This window comes from Oryx dammah, unplaced genomic scaffold (assembly GCF_014754425.2).
Source record: "Oryx dammah isolate SB20612 unplaced genomic scaffold, SCBI_Odam_1.1 HiC_scaffold_27, whole genome shotgun sequence".
NCBI lineage: Eukaryota > Metazoa > Chordata > Mammalia > Artiodactyla > Bovidae > Oryx > Oryx dammah.
This window is the reverse complement of record NW_024070211.1, coordinates 4,931,991-4,955,074: the sequence shown is the minus strand read 5'-3', so window position 1 is coordinate 4,955,074 and position 23,084 is coordinate 4,931,991. Positions and strand designations below refer to the sequence as shown.

At 59.0% G+C, this 23,084-nt stretch overlaps 1 protein-coding gene across 13 annotated transcripts in view; it reads left to right on the top strand.

Moving 5' to 3' along the window:
• The first annotated feature begins 302 nt into the window (after window positions 1-302).
• LOC120855011 (RAP1 GTPase activating protein) overlaps window positions 303-23,084 on the top strand; it is a 70,968-nt gene continuing 48,186 nt past the window's right edge. For 4 of the 13 annotated variants that reach the window (XM_040229516.1, XM_040229515.1, XM_040229523.1 and 1 more), the window contains exons 1-2: window positions 18,861-18,919; window positions 20,559-20,594. In XM_040229516.1, the coding sequence (XP_040085450.1) occupies window positions 18,876-18,919; window positions 20,559-20,594 (80 nt within the window). In that variant the 5' untranslated portion in view covers window positions 18,861-18,875. Of the gene's footprint in view, window positions 432-1,371; window positions 1,471-18,820; window positions 18,920-20,558; window positions 20,595-23,084 lie in introns of those variants that run through there. The other 9 variants (XM_040229517.1, XM_040229526.1, XM_040229525.1 and 6 more) reach the window with 9 other exon arrangements.

Below are 23,084 nucleotides of genomic sequence, written 5' to 3'. Positions count from 1 at the left end.
GTACTGAGTCCATCTGCCAATCTGGGAGACACAGGTTCGATCCTTGACCCAGGAAGATCCCACGTGCCTCGGAGCAGCTAAGCCCCTGTGCTACAGCGACTGAGCCTGTGCTCCACAGCCCGGGAGCCAGCCACGCAGCTACTGAAGCCCGCCCCCCAGAGCCTGTTTCCACAAGAGAAGCCTGCGCACCACAACTAGGGAGAAGCCGGGGCAGCAGGACCCAGCAGAGCCAAAAATAAATAAAAATGTTAACAATAACAAAATGAATGCAAGACTTGAATCCTCCCTAAATCTTCTCTGTGAGATGGGCCTCGCGCACCCGCTGATCTTGGAGGGCCTTGCAGGTTTGTCTCCACCCCTTCCGCAACCTCGGTTTCTCCACTTCCTAGAGCAGCATTGAGGTCCAGAGGTCTCAACGATCCCCTCTGAAGGTAATGTTCTGCGTGCCCCGGGCCTGCCAAGCACGCCCCCACCCATGGGCCCCCACGGCTCCAGCCTGTAGACACAGGGCCCGAGTCCTCAGTCCGCCTAGAAGGGTTGTCCCTTGGAAGCGAGTCCAGCGCGTTGTGGGCCCCGGCGCTGCTGCTGCTGCTGTTCCCGCGCTTGTGACCTTGGGCCCGGCTCTTCCCCTCTCTTCGCCCCGGGGGTCAGGTTGAGGTCATCTCGGGGCCCCTTGCTGCCCGGGTTTGCACGCCAGCCCTGAGGCCACCTGACTCCTGCTGCCTTCCATCCGCTTCTCCTTTAGAGCGTGCCCTGAGGGCCGCCATCCCCGCCGTTTCCCGGTGAGGCTGAGTGGGAAGCAAGTTGCCGGGGCCAGGGAGGCTGTCGCGGGGGTGGGGCTAGCCAGCTGGATGGAAGATGGGGGGACCAGTGCGCGGCCGCGGGCAGGACGCAGGCCAGGCGCCTGGGTGCGGAGGATGCGCGCGCGGGCACGGCTTCCTCACCCCGCTAAACCCGGGGCGCCTTCTCCTTCCACCCTGCCCCTGCAGACGCGGACCTAAGGCGTGGGCTCCGCGTCCGCGTCGACCCCACCTGCCCCAGAAGTTGCCCCCTCTTCCCTGGGCGGGGGGCGCGGGGGGAACAGGGACTACCGTCTGGACCGCGGGGTCCCCGCCTGGCCCTGCCAGTCGAGCCGTGGAACCTAGTCCTCCCCTTCTCGGGTTCTCAGTTTCCCGGCCGGTAAAGTGGGGCGCAGAGCGCCCGCCTCCGGGACCTGTTGTCGGAGTGGGTGGGAGAGAGGCCGGGTGGGGACCTCCGCCGCGCCCGCGGCCCCGGCTCCGTCCGCAGTGAGGGGGGAGCGCGCCGGGAAGGAGGCTCCGCGGTCACGTGACGCCCCCCCCCCACCCCCGCCCCGAACTGCTGCGGCGGCGGCGGCGGCGGCGATCGCGGAGCCGCGTCCGAGCAGAGCTGCAGCTGCAGCCGCGGGGACCGGAGCACCGAGCGCAGGACGCCCCCGGCCCAGGCCCGCGGGTGAGTGCGCCGCGCTCGGCGGACGCGGCCCTGGAAAGGAGAAGGGATGGACGTGGCCCGGGCTGCTGGCGGGGGCGGGCTGGGCAGGGGGATGGGGGCCGCCGGCGAGGACCCGGGGGGCGGGGGGAGCGGCCAGCGGGGAGGGGGCGCAGGCAGGGGACGGAGAGGCAGGCCTGGGGTCAACCGGCTCTGCCCCCTTCCTCCCGGGATGCGTCCAGGCCGCGGCTAGTTGGGGGGCTCGGGTCCCACCCCCCTGCGTAGGTGGGGGGTCCGTGTTCCTCTCACCCTGGGGAGGGGGCGCAGAGAAGTGGGTGCGTTCTCTCAATCCCTAAGGAGGGGCCCGCCCAGCCGCGACACCCCCAGGAGGAAGCGCTCCGGTCCTCAGAGGAGGGAAGTGGGGGTCCGACGACCCCAAACTGAGGGGGCAGTGATGTCCTTGCTTCCCACCGCCTCCCCACCCCCGAACCCAACCTCGTCCTCAAGCCGCCGCGGAGCAGGGCCCCCGCGTCACGCAGTCGGGCGCCCCCTCGTCGCCTCCCCTGGCTCCGCGGGATCTGAGGACTCGGTGGGAATGCACAGGGTGGGAAGCCCCGCAGACGCTTTGGTGCCAACCGTGGGGCGCCAGGGCTTGGGGAAGATCTGTGTTCACACACGCACGCGCCCACCCAGACACCAGCTCAGGGGGTGCGCGCCCGCCCTCTGGGCCAGCGAGACCCCGATCTGTGCGTGACCCCGAGTTTTTGTCGGGGGTCCTTCCGCGAGCCATGGGGTGGGACCGAGAAGGACACGCCACCCTTCATTCGTCGGCGTCTGACCCATCCTGTATCCTCCTCCTTCTCCAAAGTCAAGGAGGAGGGAGCCCAGGGAGGAGCCGGGTCTGAACGGATCAGGGAAGTGAAGGAAGGGGCAGTATTTCTTCCCCAGGCTCCTAGTCCACCCTGCGGCGGGGCTGTGGGCCCTCCTTGCCCAGGGGGCGGGGAAGAAGAAGCCAGAGAAGGTGGGTGGCCCTGAGTTTCCCAAGCTACTGAGACAGAAACCCGCCACAGGGTCCCCTGAACAGGGGAAGGGCAGCAGCTGACAGGGAAGTCGGTGGTCATGCCCAGCACGCCCGGAGACATTCCCGACTCCTGCATCTGGGACCTCAGTCCGAGGCCCCCCTCCCCTGGCAGTTGGAGGGTCTGGGGGAAGCAAAGGGGGCATCTTAATGGCCTCGGAAAGGATTTCGGGGTCACAATTAATTCTCAAGTGGCAGAGTGTCTACCCCACCCACAGCAATATTGTTAAGGTGGGGAACTGAGGTCTCCATTGCACAGATGAGGAAACTGAGGCTCAGAGAGGCTAACTGAACCGCCCAAGGTCACAGAGCTGTCTCTGGCTGGCCTAGCATCAGCTCTCTGACTCCTGGTCCAGGCAGAGCGCCACAGTGGCGGGGTCGAGGCAGGGTGGCGGGATGGGGTGGTGATCCCCTCTCCCGTGCTGCCTGGGGGAGGGGGAAGGTGCATCTGGATGGAGGAGGCGAAGCTGGGTCAGATCCAGGAGGACCTCACCTTTCTTCAGGGTCCAGAACTTCCCCGCTTCCCAGAGCTCTCCGCCGCCCCTGGCTGCAGCCGTGATGGTGAGTGTCCCCTTCCTGGGACCTTCCCAGCTTCCAGCCTTCTGTGCTGGGTGCCTGCCTGGCAGGGGTCTCTAGAGACCTCCCTCTATCCACCCTCTACCGGCTGTGAGACACGATCTTTCTTTTGGCCTCTGGTCTTGGCTGGGCTATCTCTGCTGTTCGGACCTCACCACCGCCCCCCCAGCCAGGTCAGTACAAGCCTGGGGTACGGGAACCCCGAGATCCCGCTCCACCTCACTCTCCCCCTGGCCCCACCCCTGCCCGCTGTCCTGTTGCAGATCTGGAGGCCCTGTGCAGACCCCCCGGGGCAGGTCTGTGTCCCACACCACCTGTCTGTCTGTGGAGGCCTTTGTCCTGGCCATCAGACACCACTGGGCAGCCACCCGGCTTCACACAGCCAGACACAGGTGCCAACACGCTCCGATCCCACGAATACCCGAGAGCCAGACCCAGGCGGGCAGGCCCCGCACACGCAGGCCGAGATCCCCGCCTCTCGGTCCGACCCGCACCGCAGACGAGAGCCAGGCCATGCAGACGTGCAGAGGAGGGTGTTGTCGGCCAGGAGAGGCCCCTCTGGAGGTCTCGTCCTCAGGCAGATAAGGACCCCGTTATCTCCTCCAGGGCATACGCAGAGTGCACGCACAGAACGAGCACACCCTTAGGAGGAACCTGGCAGATAGGCACGGGAACACACCCACACCCGGGCCCCCGTGGGGTTCACATGCGTGCCCGTCATCAGCTTTTGATGCGGGGGACTTGAACTGGGTACCACCCCGGCAGGCAGCCGCCCCAGCCTGGCCTCCGCCCGTCTTCTTCCTTCTTTTCTGGGTCACGTGAAGCCTGGTCAGGTGACCCTGAGAATCAAGAAACCAGCTGGCGTGCCCCTTCAGTGGGCCTTCCTCTCCTGCCCCCCTTCCCCTCAAACCCACGTCCTCTGGGGCCAGAGGAGCCTCTCCTTGAGCTGCCCCTGGATGTGCTATTCCCTAGGGCCCCTCCCGAGGCAGGACACCCCACAGCCCAGGCTCCAGGCAGCTCTGGGGTCCCCTTTCCTTTGCCAGTTTTCCAGGAGACCTGGCCAAGTCCTGCTTTCTGCTTTGCCTTCCCCGCAAGGCTAGGGGCCAGCTGGGGTGAATGGAGGGGAGTCCGCCAGCTTGCCCTCTTCTCACCCCTGCCTGCCTGGGTCCTGGCACCCTGGCTGAGCCTCTGCGAGCCTGGCATCCCTGGGTGGCAGCTGCTGAGAGGTGCTTCTAGGGCTCGGATGTCTGCAGGGCAGCCTGATGTAGGCAGAGGACAGCAAGGGACTCAGGGCTTTGCCCTGCTCACTTGGGCGCTCACCCCGGGGCTGGCCAGGAGCTGGCTCTGAGTCCAGGCCTGGTCCTGCCTCTGGCTGGCCGTGTGGCTCTGGGAAGTCACTTCCCCTCTCTGGGCCCATCTCCAGTTCCAAGAGGCAGCTCCACCTGGCAAGGGAGTGTGAGGTGTGAGATGGCAGCCCTGTGCCAGTGAGGAAAGTTTGACTCTGCTGGGTAGAGTGGGGGGCAGATGGGGACCCCTGGCTAAGGACCTCCAGCAGATGGAAAACTCTGGGACCACTCTACGTCAGGCGGGATGGCAGCCCTGTGCCAATCAGGAAAGAAAGTTTGACTTTGCTGGGTAGAGGTGGGGGCAGGCGGGGACCCCTGGCTAAGGACCTCCGGTGGGTGGAACACTCTGGGTCCCCTCTGCGTCAGGTGGGGCTGGCAGTCCAAGGAGCTCCCGGGGCGGCCACTCTGGGGTCAGCAGGGGAACCCGAGGGCAGGGGTTGCTGCTGTGGTCTCCATCTGTGCATGTTTTTCTGTGTGCTCTATTTTTAGGGCTGCAGGCTCGTACAGGCAGTGACTCAGAGAAGAAGGGAGAGGAGGCGGAGGGGTGTCGGTGAGACACCCCAAAACAGAGGGGGTCTGCCGGGGCACCAGCCTTCCCCACGGGCAGAGAGTCGTCCAGCCTGTGATGCCCTTGCTGTGTGCTGGCTGGCACAAGGGCTGGGCCCTCCTTTGCACACTCGCGAAGCGTGTATTGAGTGTGCTGAGTGTGTAATGTGTCCCGGGGTCGGTAACAGACGTGAGCTGGGTGTGGCATCCTTCGGTCCCTGACACAGCCCAGGGTGGAGCTTCTGTGGACACAGCTCCGACGAGGAGGTGAGGCTCGAGGAGGTGAGATGACTCGCCTACTCCTCTAGTAAATACCCTGCCAGCCTGGGGCCACCCGCCCTGGGGTCCCTTTGGGAAGAAGACCTGAGTTAAAAATCTGACTTTGCCACCAGCTAACCACCCAACTGAGGGCCCTTTACTCCATCTCTTTGAGCCTGTTTCCTTTTTTCTTTTTTAATATTTATTTATTTTTGGCTGGGCTGGGTCTCCATTGCTGCCCTGGCTTTTCTCGAGTTGCAGCGAGCAGGGGCTGCTCTCTCTAGTTGTGGTGGGTGGGCTGCTCCCTGTGGGGGCTTCTCTTGCCACGGATCACAGGCTCCAGGCGCGCGGGCTTCGGTCGTTGGGGTTCGCAGGCTCTAGAGTGCAGGCTCAGTAGTGTGGCTCACGGGCTTAGTGGCTCCACAGCACGTGGGATCTTCCTGGGCCAGGGGTTGAACCCGTGTCTCCTGCATCAGCAGGCAGGCGATGCCACACCCAGCTCACGTCTGTTACCGACCCCGGGACACATTACACACTCAGCACACTCAATACACGCTTCGCGAGTGTGCAAAGGAGTGTGCAAAGGAGGGCCCAGCCCTTGTACCAGCCAGCACACAGCAAGGGCATCACAGGCTGGACGACTCTCTGCCCGTGGGGAAGGCTGGTGCCCCGGCAGACCCCCTCTGTTTTGGTAGTTCTTTACCACTGAGCCACCAGGGAATCCCTCTTCTTTTTTATTAATTTAACTTTTGATTTTATATTAGAGTATAGCAGATTAACAATGTTGTGATAGTTTCAGGTAAACAGCTAAGGGACTCAGCCATACATACACTGCGAAAGGAAAGGACCGCCCCCTCCAGTAGCCTTGCCTGAAGAGTCCCATAGACCAGGGAGCCTGGTGGGCTGCAGAGAGTCGGACACAACAGAAGCGACTTAGCATGCATGCATACACACACATGTAAACACTCTCCCCCAGACTCCCCTCCCATATATTCTATATACCGTGGGCCATACAGGAGGTCCCTGTTGATTATCCACTTAAACATTATCCATACAGCAGTGTGTACATGAGACTCTGTTTCTTTATAAAGTGGGGATCACCCATTTCATGTATCTGAGGGGGTTGTTTCGAGGGTTAAGATTAATGTAGGCCGACACCCAGGGCAGTGCCCAGCTTATCGTGGACATTTGTTGGGGACTCAGAGGAAATGCGCTGGGAGTTGCCAGGAGTTCAAGTCCAGTCTCTGCTGTGTGACTCTGCGCAAGTCACTGGCTCTCTTTGTGCCTCATTTCCGTCTTCACAGGACAGGAGTGATAAGGCCTGGTCTGCCTGCCTACCTGGGGGTGTTGTTTATGCAGATCAGATATGATGGCTGGGAGCTGCTCTCAGGAGATATGAACGCACAGAAGGAAAAACAAACCCTAGAAACATACGGAGAAAAAGATTTCAGAAAAGAAACTTCAAATATTTTATTGCAGCAAGAAAAAGTAAGCCTTTTATTTAACATCTGGGGGAGATGGGGGTGGGCAGTGGGAATTGTTTCCATAATCTCACATTTCCGAGGCAGTTGGCCTTCGCCTTGTCATGTGAGATGAGTAGGTCTCCCCCTTGGGGAATCAGTGCCTGGCACCTAGTAGGTGTTCGATAAGTGGTCATGGTGGCTGTGAGTGGAGTTACTAACCGCCACAGCATGAAAAGTGGCAGTCAGGACACCGGTTTGGCTTCACTGCGAGGTGTGTGTAGGGGTGAGTTGGAGTCAGGTTCTCAAGGGCCTTGAATACCAAGCTGAGGAATTTTCTCTGCAAGCCAATGGGAAAACCACCGGCGGGACTGACTGAGCCTTCTGTGGGCAGGCCTTGGATAGGATCTAGTCCAGCCCGGTTCTCTGCCCTGCCCCTGCTGGGTGAGTATGGCTCTATTGCCTATTTCTCTGGGTCCCCTTTCCCTCCTGTATGCAAAGGAGGGAGCTCCAGCCTCTTCCATCCCAGCGACACGAGAGAGGACCAAGGCACCAACCAGTCAGTCAACTAGGGGCCGTCGTCTGTGCCAGAAATCAGGAGGCCTGTATCCCCCTCTGACCTCATCCCACTAGCGGTGTGACCCTGGCCAGTGCTGGCCTCTGTGAGCCTTCCTTTCCATCGCTGCAATGGGTGGGTGCAGTTTCTGCCTTTGTACCGTGGCTCAAGTGAGGCGGAGAAGGAAATAGCAACCCAGTATTCTTGCCTGGAGAATCCCGTGGAGAGAGGAGTCTGGTGGGCTGCTGTCCACAGGGTCGCACAGAGTCAAACACGACTGAAGCAACTTAGCAGCAGCAGCAGCTACTGAGGCGGAGCTGGTGACCGTGCTCTATGAGCCTCAGGTGTGCCCTGTCGCTAGGGGAATTGCGCTTTCTTGCCACTATGCGTTCCCCAGGCTCCCCTGAGAATCTGGGGGTGCTGGGATCTGCGGGGGACAGTGGGTGAGAACAGACTCCTGCGTGGCCAGGGAGGCCATGACCTTCCCGTGGCCACATGCCTGCCGCAGCCAGGCCGTTGGGGCAGTGGGCAGGTGAGGCAGGTGGTCTGCCCCATCCCTGCTCAGAAGCGAGCCCTTCCCGAGACCCCGCTCCTCTGAGCTGGGACTTTGGGGAGTGGGTGGAGGGTGACCTTGGGGACTTCTCTCTGCTTGCACCAGAACTGTTGGGGCAGCTGCAGCTCCTCTGTTTGGGAGGGGCTGAAGGTCGAGGCCCAGGCTGATGGCAGGCTCACCTCTCATGCTGCTGCCGCATCCCCACCTTGGGGTCCAGAGAGAGGTCACCCACCCCAGCAGCCTCATGATAGCCCAGGCAGTGGGCTACAGATGCGGGAGGGCTGAAGCTCTGGGTCAGTGGCTCCAGCCTGGCCCAGTCTCCCACCTGCCTCCACCTAAGATGTGGGAGCTTTTCCAGGTGCATAGGGGTGCCCTTACGGCCCCTTTCCCAGGGCTTCAAACACCCCCGAAACAGGACTGCAGAGCCCCGGGGGACAAAGCACTCACCTGTTTCAGTCGCGGCCAGGGCCCCAGACCTCCCTGGCTGGAGAGATGTGGCCCTCCGTGGTTCTCTGAGGGGCAGAGAAACCTGGCACCCTTGCCTCCCACCCCTGTCCCCAGCTGCACCGTTGGGGTCTGCCCTGTGTTAGCCAGGGTGGGGAGCTGGCTGGCTGAGGGATTCCGGGAGCATTCCTGGCAGGGGAGAAGCAGAATTGGGGGTGAGTGATGACGGACGGTGGAGGGGGGGCCTTCACTGGGTGCTTACAGTCTGCTGGGCCCTGTGCCGAGCACTTTCCATGGATCTGTCTCTTTCATTCCTCAGAACCACCCTCTTTAGGCGCACTGAAGCTCAGAGAGGTTAAACAGTCTGTCCAAGGTCACCCAGCTGGCGTGTGGCTGGAGCTGAGACTTGAATTAACGGCTGTTGGATTCCGTTTTTAGCCACTTTGGTGTACTGCATGCAGAATTCGATGGGGAGGGGGCCTGAGGCCTAGTTCTAGGCAGGGGGTGGGGTAGGGCTCAAACCCTGGGGCTGCCCCACCTTCGGGACCTAGCCCTGAACCTCCCAGCTCCCTCCCATGCCCTGCCCTTTCCCTTCTGTCTGTGGGGCTCAGCATCCCAGGCTAGGTTGGGAGAAGAGGACAACTGGGGAGATTTGTTTGCAGAGGTTCCCAAGGATGTCCAATCCCACAGACCCTGGATTCCCCTGCACACCGCACCCCTGCCCCCCACCCTGCACTAGTCTGCATCAACTCCCAGCTCAGAAACTGAGAAATCCTCAGCATCAGAGCTGGAGAGGAGCCCGTGGAGATCCGCTGGTCCAGCCCCCTCATTCTACAGATAATAATTATGATGATTGCAGCCGATGGCGGCAATTCACAAAGGGCTTTCACTTCTGGGCTGCCTCCCATGTGCGTGCGCCGGAGCCCTTGGGGCTGGCGGGGCGCATGTGGCCTTTGTTAGCTTTCTCACCGTGTGGCCAAGGAAACTGGGGTTCAGGGAGAGGAAGAGATGGACTCCACCCCTAGATCTGGCTTCCTCTGAGCCCACTGCACCGTCCCATGTCCCCTGAGACCCACAGCCCACGTGGTGTGGCTCCATGACTGCATCCTGCATTGGGGACAGTGTGTAGGAGGTGCATTTGCTGGGGGGGGGGTCTGCTTCTGTGAGGTCAGCGTGGGCACCAGGCAGGTATCAGGTGTGGCTCGGGGACTCTCAGAGCTGCCCGCCCTCCTCCCTGTTCAGGGGAACACACACCCTCTGTCCAGGTGGAGAGTATACATTGAGGGCAGAGCTGTTTTCTAGGGGCCTCTCCAGGCTGCCCCCCCTTAATCAGACAGAGCAGGCAGCTTGGAGAGCCCTCCTTTCACGGAGAAGGGAGCTGGGGGCTGGAGGGGTGGGGAACTGCCCATGGTCCCGCTGGGGCAGTGGCAGAGCTGGACCCAGGTCCTCCTGACGGTCCCCTGTGTGGCTGTGCTGATGCAAGTCCCAAGAACAGGACAGCCTGCACTTACTGGGTGCCTACTGTGTGCCAGCGTTGGGTGCTTTACACTGAACTCTCAGAACAACCCCCTGGGGTAAGTGTTGACACTATCATTCTTTTTTTATTTATTTAAAGAGTATGGTCTCCCAAGCGTTCATTCAACAGACTGTACTTTTCATATTTTTAAAGAAAATTTTTAATTAATTTATTTATTTTAATTGAAGGCTAATTACTTTACAATATTGTAGTGGTTTTTTGCCATAAATTGCCATGAATGACGCTATCATTCTCATTGTTGTTGATCCGTCGCTGAGTCGTGTCTGACTCTTTGCAAACCCCCCATTCTTCTCATCACCGCCCCCTTTTATAGATGAAGAAGCAGAGGCTTTGAGAGGTTGTGAAAATGGCCCAAAGTCACAAACTAGGAAGTGTCAGAGGAAATAATTCAGTCAGGTCCACCTGACTCCCAGCCCACACTGATGTCAATCCCTGTATGTAGTCCGACAGGAATAAAATTTATTTTGTCCTTCCTTTTGTTCATTGCCAACCTAGGACCCCATTCATTCCCTGAACATTGATGGAGTGCCTTCTATGCCAAGGAGACCAGAGAGCTGATCTGGGCTCAGAGGCTGGGGGTTGAGGGTCAGAGGTTAGGCAGTAAAGTAGAAGGGTCTCCAGACCCTTCTAAACCAAGGATGGCCACCCTCCCTCTCCATCTGTCCCCATGCCAGCCACAGACCACATGTTGGTAACCTCTTTCTCTGCCCATCATTTTGCCCATGGTGTATGCTGTAGCCTGATTTTTCCTTTGTGAGAAATGGAGGTGTGACTCAGCAGGGGCTTCTGGATTTCATACACCTCGGAAGACTCTGTGGGCAACAGCAAGGCCAACCACCACCATGCTAACTCTTCATGGGCACAAGGCACCATGGCGACTCCTCTGCCTCTGTGCCCCACCTTGTATGATGGTCACCATCACCTGTGAGTCAGGAGCTGGTGCTCGCCCACTGTCCAGATATGAGAACTGAGGCTTACTCAGGCCTGGGCTGGACCCCACTCTGTCAGGCTCTCAAGCCTGTGTACTTATCCCTGGCTCACATTGCCCTGCTCTGGATCCAGACTCTGTGCCCAGGCTGTGTGGTTGTGCGTTTAGAAGCCTGGTTCCTAGAAGGCAAGCTTCAGCCAAATACATGTTGAGTGTGCCTTGGGAAGCGCTTTGTGGGACTAATGCTTGTGAGGATGGAGAGACTGGGTTTTGTTTCTTTGAGGGACGTGGGACCCCATGCAACCACCCCCACCTGCCCCCCTGAGGCAGAAGAGGCTTTCAGGTGTCCAGGGTGTCAGGGCCAGGCGGCGTGTGCTGTCTGAAGGGCTTTCTTCTTGGCTGAAATGTCCCTGAGACTGACTCAGAGCGGAGTCACCTTGGGGAGGGGGGGAGTGGGGGGGGGAGAGGTCTTTTTTATTCTATTTGACTTGGGTCTTAATTGGGGCTTCCCTGATAGCTCAGCTGGTAAAGCATCTGCCTGCAATGCAGAAGACCCGGGATTGATCCCTGGGTCGGGAAGATCCCCTGGAGAAGGAAATAGCAACCCACTCCAGTACTCTTGCCTGGAGAATCCCATGGACAAAGGAGCCTGGTGGGCTACAGTCCTTGAGGTCCCAAAGAAAGGCCTGTGGGTGTGGGATCTATCTCCCTGACCAGAGATCAAACCTGGGCCCCCTGTACTGGGAGCTTGCAGTCTTAGCCGCTGGACCACCAGCAAAGTCCCAACCTTAGGGGATCTTCACAGCTACTTCTATTTCCCTGGCCCTTGGGCAGGCAAGCCTCTTAGCCTCTCAAAAGGCCTGTTTCCTGGTCTGTGAACTGGGGATAATTTACAGGGTGGTCATGCGGACTGAACTAATCACAGTGCCGGGCACATGGCCTCAGGGACTAGCAGCAGCTCTTCCTGAGCTGGGATGCTCTGTGTGATGGGGGCTGAAGTCTCCCAGGAGAGAGGGGGGTGGGGGAGAGAGATGGGGGTGGCAGGAGAGAGCTGGCTCTTTGGGCCGGCCTCAGTTTCCCCATCAGCCATGGCTGACATAAAACTCTTGCATAACCAGCCTCGGGGGGGGGGGGGCTCTTGTGATCACAGAGGTCCCGGGGCGCGTAGGTGCGTCTCCATGATCTGCACACCCAGGGGTCGGCTCCGGGAGGCGAGGGGGCGGCGGGAACACGGGGGGGCGGCGGGAACACGGTGGGCGGCGGCACAGGTGCCACCATTGTGGCCCGCAGGTGTGTTATTGTGGGCCGGGAAAAGGCGCTGGCAGTTCGAGCCGGAGATTAGCGGGGAAAGCGGGTTCGCGGGCCGCCTCCACTCACGGGAAGCAGAGGAGGGCGCGGGTAATCGGCGCGCGGAGCGGGGTGCAGGGCGCATCCTCCAGGCCCCCTCGGGTCCCCGCCCTCCCCGGAAGAGATGCCCGGGGCGCTGTCCCTGGTCCTGGAGCCTGCCCGTTTCCGTGCTGGCCAGTGGAGGGCGCCCGGGACCGCGGCGGATGCATGCTTTATTTTCCTGGAATGGTATTCCCAGATAATAAGCCTACCCCCACACACAGTTTAAAAAAACCAAAGAACAAACTGCCCTCAGAGAAGTAAAAGCCCTCACTTCCATAGATAAAGACTCTGGCGTGATCACACCAGGGGACCTAATGAATTAACCAAATGCTTGCTTCTGCTTGTATATTAAAAAAAAAAGTTTGGATTTAAGGGTAGAAAATCTTGTTGTGGTGCCTGACTTTTAGTTCAGAATGGCTCCAGTTGTTACATCTCTGGGAGACTCAGTGTGTATTCAGTTCAGTTCAGTTCAGTCGCTCAGTCGTGTCCGACTCTGCGACCCCATGAATCACAGCACACCAGGCCTCCCTGTCCATCACCAACTCCCAGAGTTCACTCAGACTCATGTCCATCAAGTCGATGATGCCATCCAGCCATCTCATCCTCTGTCGTCCCCTTCTCCTCCTGCCCCCAGTCCCTCCCAGCATCAGGGTCTTTTCCAATGAGTCAACTCTTTGCATGAGGTGGCCAAAGTACTGGAGTTTCAGCTTTAGCATCATTCCTTCGAAAGAACACCCAGGACTGATCTCCTTTAGGATGGACTGGCTGGATCTCCTTGCAGTCCAAGGGACTCTCAAAAGTCTTCTCCAACACACAGTTCAAAAGCATCAATTCTTTGGTGCTCAGCTTTCTTCACAGTCCAACTCTCACATCCATACATGACCACTGGAAAAACCATAGCCTTGACTAGACGGACCTTTGTTGGCAAAGTAATGTCTCTGCTTTTGAATATGCTATCTAGGTTGGTCATAACTTTTCTTCCAAGGAGTAAGGAGCTGCCCTGAGGGGAGCTCTGAACATAAGCTGTCTCTCTTCCAGTTCAACTTACCACTTCTGAACATGGGCAGGGAGGGCCATGCTCTTAGCAGGGGGCAGGACAGACAGGCTGGCTGGATCCCAGCCTGTAATGTGTGGGAGGGGGTCTTGGCTTCCCCTCTCTTAGGGAGGCAGGAGTTCACACCACTTGATCTCTACCTCTAGTTCTTCCCAGTAGTTGGCTGAGCACTGGGGGTGTGTGTGTGTGTGTGTGCATGTATGCCTGTGTATATTTTGTGTGATCTGAGTGTGTGGGCCTTAGTGATTTCTCTGCATGAATCTGTTGTCATTGGTGAGTATTCATGTGTGTGTACAAACCCAGCCCTAGTCAGCGGGTGAGCACTCACCAATTTGGGACCTCTGGGTAGGAACTTGACTTGACCTTTGTACATGTGTGTGCGTGTGGGACTGTGGGGGCTGATGTTCTGCATGCCTTAGACCTTGATATGATCTCTACAGGCACGAGTTAGGCATCTCTGTGCCCGGTACAAGGACAGGCGGCACGTGTGACCTGGTGAGGTTTCTGTGCAGGTGTGCACAGCAGTCCACACAGACTCTGTCTTGTTCATCCTCTGCCCCTAGTTCCTGAACAGCATCAGACACACAGTGTGTATTTGAGTAGCCAGAGGTCTCAGGAACTCACTCAATGGGACGGGAGGCTCAGAGTCAGGACGGTTTGTTGGTTCAGTAACCTCACCAGACAGCTGCCTGGGGACAGGCATGCCCACTCCTCCTACCATCCGTTCCCAGGGCCTAGGGACCCTCCAGGAGACTCCCTTTCCAGGAGCTCAGGGTTAGCAGCATCTTAGGTTTGGGTGGGTGCAGCTTGGCTAGAAGGGCCATGAGCGAAGGATGCTTTGAACCTATGAAATTCTCTCAAGGCAAATGTATTTTTCCGTGATTATGTCTCTAGTCCAACAAAGTGAGAGTGATGAGTCAACGGAGACCCAGAGAGGAAAACTGGTTAACATAGGAGGCTGCCTGGCCAGGCAGGAAGCCAAGCACTGCCCTGCCCCCTGCTCAGGATGCTGTCCCCGCCACCTGCCCCCGGCAGATACCTGAATGGGAATGACAGGGGGCAGGGAAAGCATGGAAGGTCACTGGGGACCCACTGGGTTTCCCCGGGGGCTTAGATGGTAAGGAATCTGCCTGCAATGCAGGAGACTGCAGTTTGATCGCTGGGATAGGAAGATGCCCTGGAGGAGGGCATGGCAGCCCACTCCAGTATTCTTGCCTGGAGAATCCCAGAGACAGGGGACCCCAGCGGGGTATAGCCCACAGGGTCGCATAGGATCGGATGTGCAACTAACGCTAAGCCTAGCTGGCGAGAATCGGCCCCACCAGCCCCATCTGGAGCCCAGGCTCTTCTCTTCCCAGGAGGCTGCCCCTCCCCGGGCCCTCACGTGTCCCTGTGGAGTGTTGGGAAGGCAGCACTGGAGGCAGGGGGTGGGACTTTCAGAGTTCAGCCCGGGCTGAACTTGGAGAGGGAGCTCTGCGTCCCGCCACCCCTGTCTGCTTTCCTCCTCCTTCACACTGTCTGGCACCTGTTTGAACAACTAGGGTGCAAAATCAGGGTGGCCCAGAAGAGGAGGCTTCTTCTGAGAAGGAGGGCCTGGTCCCTGGAGGGCAGCCTGGCTCTGGTTTCTAGGAGAGAGGCTGGAGGAAAAGGAGGAAGGCGCTCCATCCCCCTCCCTCCCCCAAAGATGACAGTGACTTCCCCGAGCCAGTCTGCGAGCCCCAGCTCTGTGCTGCCTCCAGAGGACTGAGCACCCTGTCACAGGCGAGTGTTAGACACGATACAGGGAGGCAATGCCAGAGCCAGGCGGGGCACCCCCCTGCCCTTCCTGCCTCGTGCCTGTGTGTCTGTCTTAGACGTTGTTCCACATGCCCACACATAGATCCGCCCACCCACCTTCTTTCCAACAGCTGCATATACTGCATGGTGCCAAGGGACCTTAATTTACTTATCTGGTTCTCTCTGGATGGCCATTAGTTTGTTTTGGAACTCTTACTAATACATATTTCAGTTCAGTTCAGTCTCTTAGTTGTGTCTGACTCTTTGCGACCCCATGGACTGCAGCACGCCAGGCCTCCCTGTCCATCACCAACTCCCAGAGTTAAACTCATGTCCATGGAGTCAGTGATGCCATCCAACCATCTCATCCTCTGTCCTCTCCTCCTCCTGCCTTCAATCTTTCCCAGCATCAGGGTCTTTTCAGATGAATCAGTTCTTTGCATCAGGTGGCCAAATTATTGGAGTTTCAGCTTCAGCATCCGTCCTTCCAGTGAATATTCAGGCCTGATCTCCTTTAGGATGGACTGGTTGGATCTCCTTGCAGTCCAAGGGACTCTCGAGAGTCTTCTCCAACACCGCAGTTAAAAAGCAACAAGTCTTTGGTGCTCAGCTTTCTTTATAGTCCAACTGTCACATCCATACACGACTACTGGAAAGCCATAGCTTTGACTAGATGGACCTTTGTTGACTAGATGGACCAAAGTAATGTCTCTGCTTTTTAAAATGCATCTTTGCTAACTCAAAAAAGAAAATAGTGATTTCATGTAGTCCCGCCTAATACAGATGATGCTGGAGAGTTTTATTTAACAAATGCATTTGACTCAAATACTATTCTCAATGCTTTTAAAGTATTAACTTAGTTAATCCTTGGCAAAACCCTTTGAAGTAGGTACTTTTATGTTCATCATCAACCTTATTTTGCAGATGAAGAGATTGAGGCACAGAAAGATCAAGTGACTTGCCGAAGGTCACACAGCTGACAAGGCGGAGAGCTGGGATTTGAACGCTGAGGAGGGTCATAAAAATGAGGATATAAGCCCTTGTTTTCCTGTCCCTTGTCCTTGGCTGTCCGTCTTGAGAGTCACCTGTGCTCATGTAGTGGGTCAGTTCTAGGAGGTGCTTCTGCAGGTTCAGAAGAGGCATTAGGTTCTGCTGTGGCCAGAGGGACTGGGGCTGGCTTGGGGATGCCCTGTGCATTGTCGGCCGAGGGACCGTGACACCTACCCCACCCCACCCCAGCTCTTGCCAGTGAGCCAGCTGCAGCTGGTCAGCACCCAAGAGTCCGGGCCCACACTGGGCTCTTTGTCTTCAGTAGGAACGCTGCAGCCCCCACGGCCCCTCTCAAGGGCCCACTGTCCCAGCACCAGCAGGGCCTCCCGGGGGCCCAGCCCGGCTGGGAAGCTTGGCACATCGCAGGCCTCCTGGTTACCCTGCCAAGCAGACGCGCAGGGCCCTTCCCACTGAAGGGCCTGAGGACGCCTTCCCACTGAAAAGAGACTGGCGAGCGTGAGGGCTGTGTCCAGGCGGGTGCCGCACCCGGGATGGGGCTGGAGTCCCGGGTCCCGCCCTGAGGTTGTGAGTGCTCCTGTGACCCAGGCCCAGTGCCCAGTGTTTCCTCCTCCACCCCCTGCAGCTGTGGGGGTGTCCTGCCACTCCCACCACTGAGGAAGCAGAGACTTCCTCTTCGGGGCAATCTCAGTGCACCTAGGGTTGCCCCTCTGGAGCCGACCAGGCTGCCCCGTGAGGAGTGGGCTTCCCACTCTGCCCAGGAACCTGCAGCCCTGCCCAGAGCAGGAGGGGCCTGGCCCCAGCTCCGGAGTGCCCTGCCAAGGGGACCCTCCTCTGAGAACCCACCAAGGGGGTGGTTCCTGGATAGGGAAAATCACATGGGCCCTTCCCAGTCTCCAAACTCTCAGGGGGCTCTGGAGGGTTCTCCCGCCCACCGGTGTGGAGAGGAGAGGGGGTCCAGGGGGCGCAGAGAGGAGGGCTAGGGCAGGGGGAGTTCTCCAAGAGAGGGGCATTTGCTCTGAGCCAAGGTCTCCGTTTCTTCGTGTCTGAAAGAAGGAGATGGCTACACTCACAGCCCTGCCGGGGTGAGGCAAGCCGTGCAGTCTTCTCCCCAGAGCCACCGTTTCCCAGTGGAAAATGGAGCTCACCGAGCCGGGGCTCAGGGCCCAGGAGGAACGGTTCGTGAAAGGCCTTTTAAGAAGCCCACCACCCTATGGTTGTGCCCTTGGGTGTCCTTTCTCTTGTCTCCCCCCACTGCAGGCTCTTTGAACAGAAAGCCCCATGGAGGTTCTGGGGGCCTCCCTGGGTGTGGGATGGGGGGTAGGAAGCAGACTGGGTGTTCTGGGAGGGGTGGGTGAGTCCTGGGGCAGGGGCAGGCCCCCTGCCTCCTGATGCCTCTTTTCTTAGAGCGGAAGAGACAGCTTCCTGTGGGGTGCAGCCAGGATCATGGGCCCTGGGGGAGCTGCGTGGCGTTGATTGAATGCACGACCGGCTCGAGGTCTCAGGGCCCAGTTTGTCTCTGAAGGCTGCCGAGGGAGGGAACCCAGGCTGGATGCATGTTCAAGAAGAGGGTGGGTCCTTGCGCTTCCTGCTCTGCTGCTCTTCACCTGGGCACAGGGGCGATCCCGGGGGCAGGGGATGAGAGTGGGTAATAGCAGGGCCACTGGGGCTCTGTCCCCCCTCCACTCGTCTCGTTCGAGAGCAGACTGGCCCACAGGGCAGGACTCTCCCAGCTGGCTTTAATGAGCATTCACTGCAGCAGGCCCGGCCCTACAGTGCCACATCCGTGGACTCCTTCCTTCGTCACGCGGGCCCTAGGGGATCAGGCCTGTTCTGTTCTTACTGTGGTTCAGTCGCCCTGTTGCGTCCGACTCTTTGCAACTCCATGGACTGCAGCACGCCAGGCCGCCCTGTCCCTTACCATCTCCCGGAGTTTGCCCAAGTTCGTGTTAGTTGCATCGGTGATGCCATCCAGGCATCTCATCCTCTCAGTTCAGTTCAGTTGCTCAGTCTCAGTTCAGTTCAGTCGCTCAGTCGTATCTGACTCTTTGCCACCCCGTGGACTGCAGCATGCTAGGTGTCTCTGTCCATCACCAACTCCTGGAGCTTGCTCAGACTCATGTCCATTGAGTCGGTGTTGCCATCCAACCATCTCATCCTCTGTCACCCCCTTCTCCTCCCACCTTCAGTCTTTCCCAGCACCAAGGTCTTTTCCAGTGAGTCAGCTCTTCACATCAGGTGGCCAAAGTATTGGAATTTCAGCGTCAGCATCAGTTCTTCCAATGAATATTCAGGACTGATCTCCTTTAGGATGGACTGGTTGGATCTCATCCTCTGACGCCCTCTTTTTCTGCCCTCGATCTTTCCCAGCATCAGGGACTTTTCCAATGAGTCTTATTTTAAATAGGTGAGAAATTCGAGGTAGAGTGCAAACCATTTTGACTCTGGATTCCAAATTCTGGACCCAGCTCGCTCTGGGCTCCCCCCCCCACACACACCTCCTGATGACCGGAGAGGGGACAGCTCCGCTCCTGGTGGGAGGGGGTGGTGGACTAGAGTGTTGCCTGCAGAAGAGGGTGTGCAACCCCGGTCGCCCGGGGTCTGGGGATGGGGGCGGGGACGGGCCTTGTCCTCCCCGCTCCCGCCCCTCCGCCAGTGCCGAGGCCCCGCCCGGCCCTCCCGCCTCCCCGCCCCGAGGTCCCCGCTTGGAAAGTCCAGCGAATCCCCCGCGCCGTCCCCCCACCCGGCCCGAGGGCGGCGCGAACAAGCGGCCCTTTCTGTGCGCGGCTGCCCCGGACAGCTGGCCCGCAGCCCGCGGGGGCGCGGACAATCCCGGGGCTTGTGGCCGGGGGTGGGGCCCCGGGGGTTGCCAAGGTGACCCAGGCACGGGCAGCAGCTCGGGCTCGTTGCGGGCGGCACCATGAGCGGCCGGAAGCGCAGCTTCACCTTCGGGGCCTACGGGGGGTAGGTGCGCGGGGGTAGGGGAGCGCGCGCGCCCGCCGGTGTCTGCCTCGGGTCTGGGGGCGCCTGGAGCTGTGAACCTGTGTGGATGTGTGAGGTGAGCGGTCTGATGTCAGGGCCGTAACTTGCGATGTTAAGCCTGTGTTTGTGTGTGTGTGTGTGTGTGTGTGTGTGCGTGCGCTAGGATTGGATACCCCTGTGCACGTGCGCGGACGCAAGTGGCCGTGGGCATTTCTGTTTGTGTCTAACGCCTGGCAGTGGTAGGTGTCTGACTGTGTGTGTGGACTGGCAGGCTGGGCCTGTGTGTGTTCACGCCAGGGGTGTGCATATAGGTAGTGGGGGATGGGAAAAGGCAGGTCCAGGGGAGGCCCTGCAGGGGCCCCCCGACTTGGCTCCTGAGCCTACCCAGCCCCTGCCGTGAGGCTTTGGGAGGAGGGAACATATAAGCCGTAGCCACCCCGAACCCTGGGGTACCCCGCTGGCTGCCCCATCTCAGCCTGCCTGGCTTTCAGGAACCCTCTCCTCTGGCACTGCTGGCTGGAGACCTGTGGGTGGGGTGGGGGGGCTGGAGAGTCGAAGTGGTCCCTGGTCCATCTTGGGTTCACTGTCCTTCCCAACCCCAGGTGCCCACCCCAGAGGAGTGCGCAGGTGGGCCAGGAGGATCTGTGTCTTAGGCGGAGGTTTGGGACCTTGGAAGGGAGACAGGAGACAGACCAGCCTCTCTCCTGGCTGGCCAGGAAGTTGCATAACCTTCAGCAGGGCCTCCCTCCCGGTGGTCAGAGGGACACGGGGGACCCACCTTCCGTGTGCAGAGCCCTCGGGGCTGCTTACACGTGTCACGCTGCAGACTGTGGGCTCTTTGAGCTGTAGGGATGGTGTGCCCTCTCTAGGCGCCCATCGCCCCCGGGGACCCCGCAGAGGGAGACCGGAGAGCTGCCTTCCGGGCAGGGGGGCTCTGTGGGCCATCAGGCCAGCCCCCAGCGATTGGCCTGGAGCCTCCTGGTGCAGGAGGCTCTCCGCTGACGCCGGGAGGCAGCAGGGCGCGGGGCTGCGCTCTGTCGTGTGACGTTAGGCAAGTCCTGGCTTCCCTGGCCTCCCAGGCCCCACCCGCACGAGGTGGTCCCCGGGAGACCCCAGCCCTGCATCCCCAGTTCAAGTCTCCTGAGATGGCAGGTCCTATCTGGGGCCCCTTTCCCCTTCTCCTTTGGCCTCTGGCCAGGAAGCAGGGCTTGTTTGTTGTCCCAGCGAGGCGGGAAGGTTGAGCCGTCCTCTACCCCAGGGTGCCCTTGGAGGGTGGTGGGGGGCCCCAGGGAGGGGCGCTGCCTCTATACTCTCCCTGATGCTGGGTCTGGAGGGACTGAGGGGAGACAAAGGCTGAGGGTGGCCCCTGAACCCCGGGGGCTTGTCTCCTCCTGGCTCTGCCTCCCTTCCTGCTCACCCCACACCCCACGTCCCTAATGTGACATTAGAGCCCCTGCAACCTATGGCGGGCAGTCTCAGAGCATCAGTGCCTCCGCCAGGCCTCTGGGAGGTCCTGGGACCGTGTGGGTAGGAGTTGGGGTAGGGGTTGGCCTGATGTGCCGGGGAAGGCCTGGTAAGACGGGGCTGCCCCTTACCTGCCGCCGCTCTTGTTGTGTTTCAGGGTGGACAAGTCCTTCGCCCCTCGCCGGAGTGCGTGGTGAGTACTGAGGGCCCTCAGTACTGGGCCGCTTGGCTGAGATTTACAGACACTCCCAAGCCATTTGTTGTTGTTAATCACTAAATCATGTCCGACTCTTTGCGACCCCAGGGACTGGAGCCCACCAGGCTTCTCTGTCCATGGGATTTCCCAGGCAATGATACTGGCGCGTGTTGCCATTTCCTTCTCCAAGGGGTCTTCCCGACCCAGGGATTGAACCTCCGTCTCCTGCATTGGCAACTGGATTTCCTTGAGCCACTTAACCTGGATTTACCCCCGAGACACCTGGGAAGCCCTCCCAAGCCATCACCACCCCCTCTGATACCAGACCAGGCCCCAACAACCCTCCCCTCATCCTCTGCCAGCCTTGGATGGGCAGACCCTCTCACCAGCTCTGCCCCGTGTATTTTCCCCTACAGTTCTCTCCAGAGCTCAGCCTTGAAGTAAGACAAATCAGGTTAAATCTCAACCTGCCGCTGCCTGTGCAGCTGTCAGCAAGTCACTCATCTCTCTGAACCTCAGTGTTCTCATCTGTGAAATGGGGATTAACATGCCTCTTTAATAGAGTGTAAAGTTGTACCAAAAAAAAAAAAAAAAGGTCAAAGCAGGGCCTGGTATAGTGTAGGCCCTCAGTGAAAGGGTTTCCTTCCTTTTCTCTATGCCTCCCGTCTCGTGGTGGCTACTGGCTGGGCTGGGGGTGCCTTTAACCTTCCCACTGACCCTCAAACCCTCTCCCTTCTCCCACTCCATACAGAGCCTTAAGGACCCCCTCCTCCAACCCATTTCCTGTGTCTGAGGCTGCCTGTCTCTGGAGGAGGGCGCATCTGCAGCTTCCTCTACACTGTGAGCAGGAGGTGGGGGTGCAGCCACACCTCGGGATTCACAGCCCCCTGCCCAGCGCCCCCGCAGGTGGGTGCCTCCTGGCTCCCCAGGACGCCACTTCAGCTCCAGCAGGAGAGCCCCCAGCTGCTCTGGCCCCTGCTTTCTGCCCCTGCTGAGGGCTTCCAGGGGTTCCCCGGCCCTGCAGTGCCCCCCAGCTGCTGGATCTCTCCCATCAGGCACCATCGCCTTACCTGCTGCCAGAGCCCCCCTAGGGAGCCACACCTGGGTGGGAGGCACAGGGGGTGCCCAGGCTGAGCTTCAGGGCCTGCCCTTTCATTTTCTTTGGACATTCTCTGTGCCACCTAGAGTCAGTTACTTTCCCTCTCTGGATTTTCTCTCCTGCTGCTGGGCATCTCCTATGTGCAAAGTCAGTTGGAGCCTTCACCATGTGGAAGGCCATATGCCAAGCCCAGAGCAGGGACAAGGTGGGGAGAGAGACAGGTGGAGGTGAGGAAAATGCCTGTTCCTTCAAGGAGTTTAGTAATAGTGTCCCAACAACTGCCATTTGTCAAGCACCTACTGTACACCAGGTCCTGTTCGGTGCTTGACCTGCATCCTCTCACACGACCTTTACTGTATCTCTGAGTCAGGGACTATTGGCCTTAACTACAGATGAGATGGAGAAGGCAATGGCACCCCACTCCAGTACTCTTGCCTGGAAAATCCCATGGGTGGAAGAGCCTGGTAGGCTGCAGTCCATGGGGTCTCGAAGAGTCGGACACGACTGAGTGACTTCACTTTCACTTTTCACTTTCATGCATTGGAGAAGGAAATGGCAACCCACTCCAGTGTTCTTGCCTGGAGAATCCCAGGGATGGGGGGAGCCTGGTGGGCTTCCGTCTGTGGGGTCGCACAGAGTCGGACACAACTGAAGCAACTTAGCAGACAGATGAGAGCAATGTGCGCAGAGAGGACAAGCGGCTTCCCTGAGTTCACACAGCTAGTCGGTGGCAGCTGGGATTTGAATCTCCATCTTCCAGGCTCTGTGCAGAACTCAGAGTATCACTCGCTCTGCCCCTAGGACCTCCAGGCCAAAGGGCAGATCTGATAGATGCACTTGGAAGATTTGGAGATGGAGGAGTGACTCAGAAAGCTCATTCCAGGGAGGCCTGAATGAAGAGTCAGAGATGAAGGTCTAGGAGTGAGAGTAACTACCACTGTGTGACCCTGGGCAAGTCCCTTCCCCTCTCTGGGCCTCGGCTGACACATTTACAAAGTAGGATTCTGGAAGGACCAGGACTTACCCGTCATCCACGATGCCTTGCCCCACCCTCGCCTTGCGGGAGCCGCTGTCCATGGTGCTAGCCCCCAGGCCCTCCCTTCCCCCATCACCAAGCCAGCTGCTTCACCTCCAGCCTGTGCCTAGGCATAGAGTTTGTGCTCTGTAAACAGGCAGTCATTTTGACTATTGATTGTGATTTCCTGGCATTCAAGGCCTGTCTCCACCTCACCTTCCAGCCTGGGACCCATTTCTCTTATGCCTTGTGTTTCTTATTAATGAGAATATGGCCCCCATGAGCACCACCTCCAGGCTTTTGGTCACATTGCACCCTCTTCTTGACCTGCCTTTCTCTTGCATTTCCACAAGGCCTCCTTTAAAAAATATAT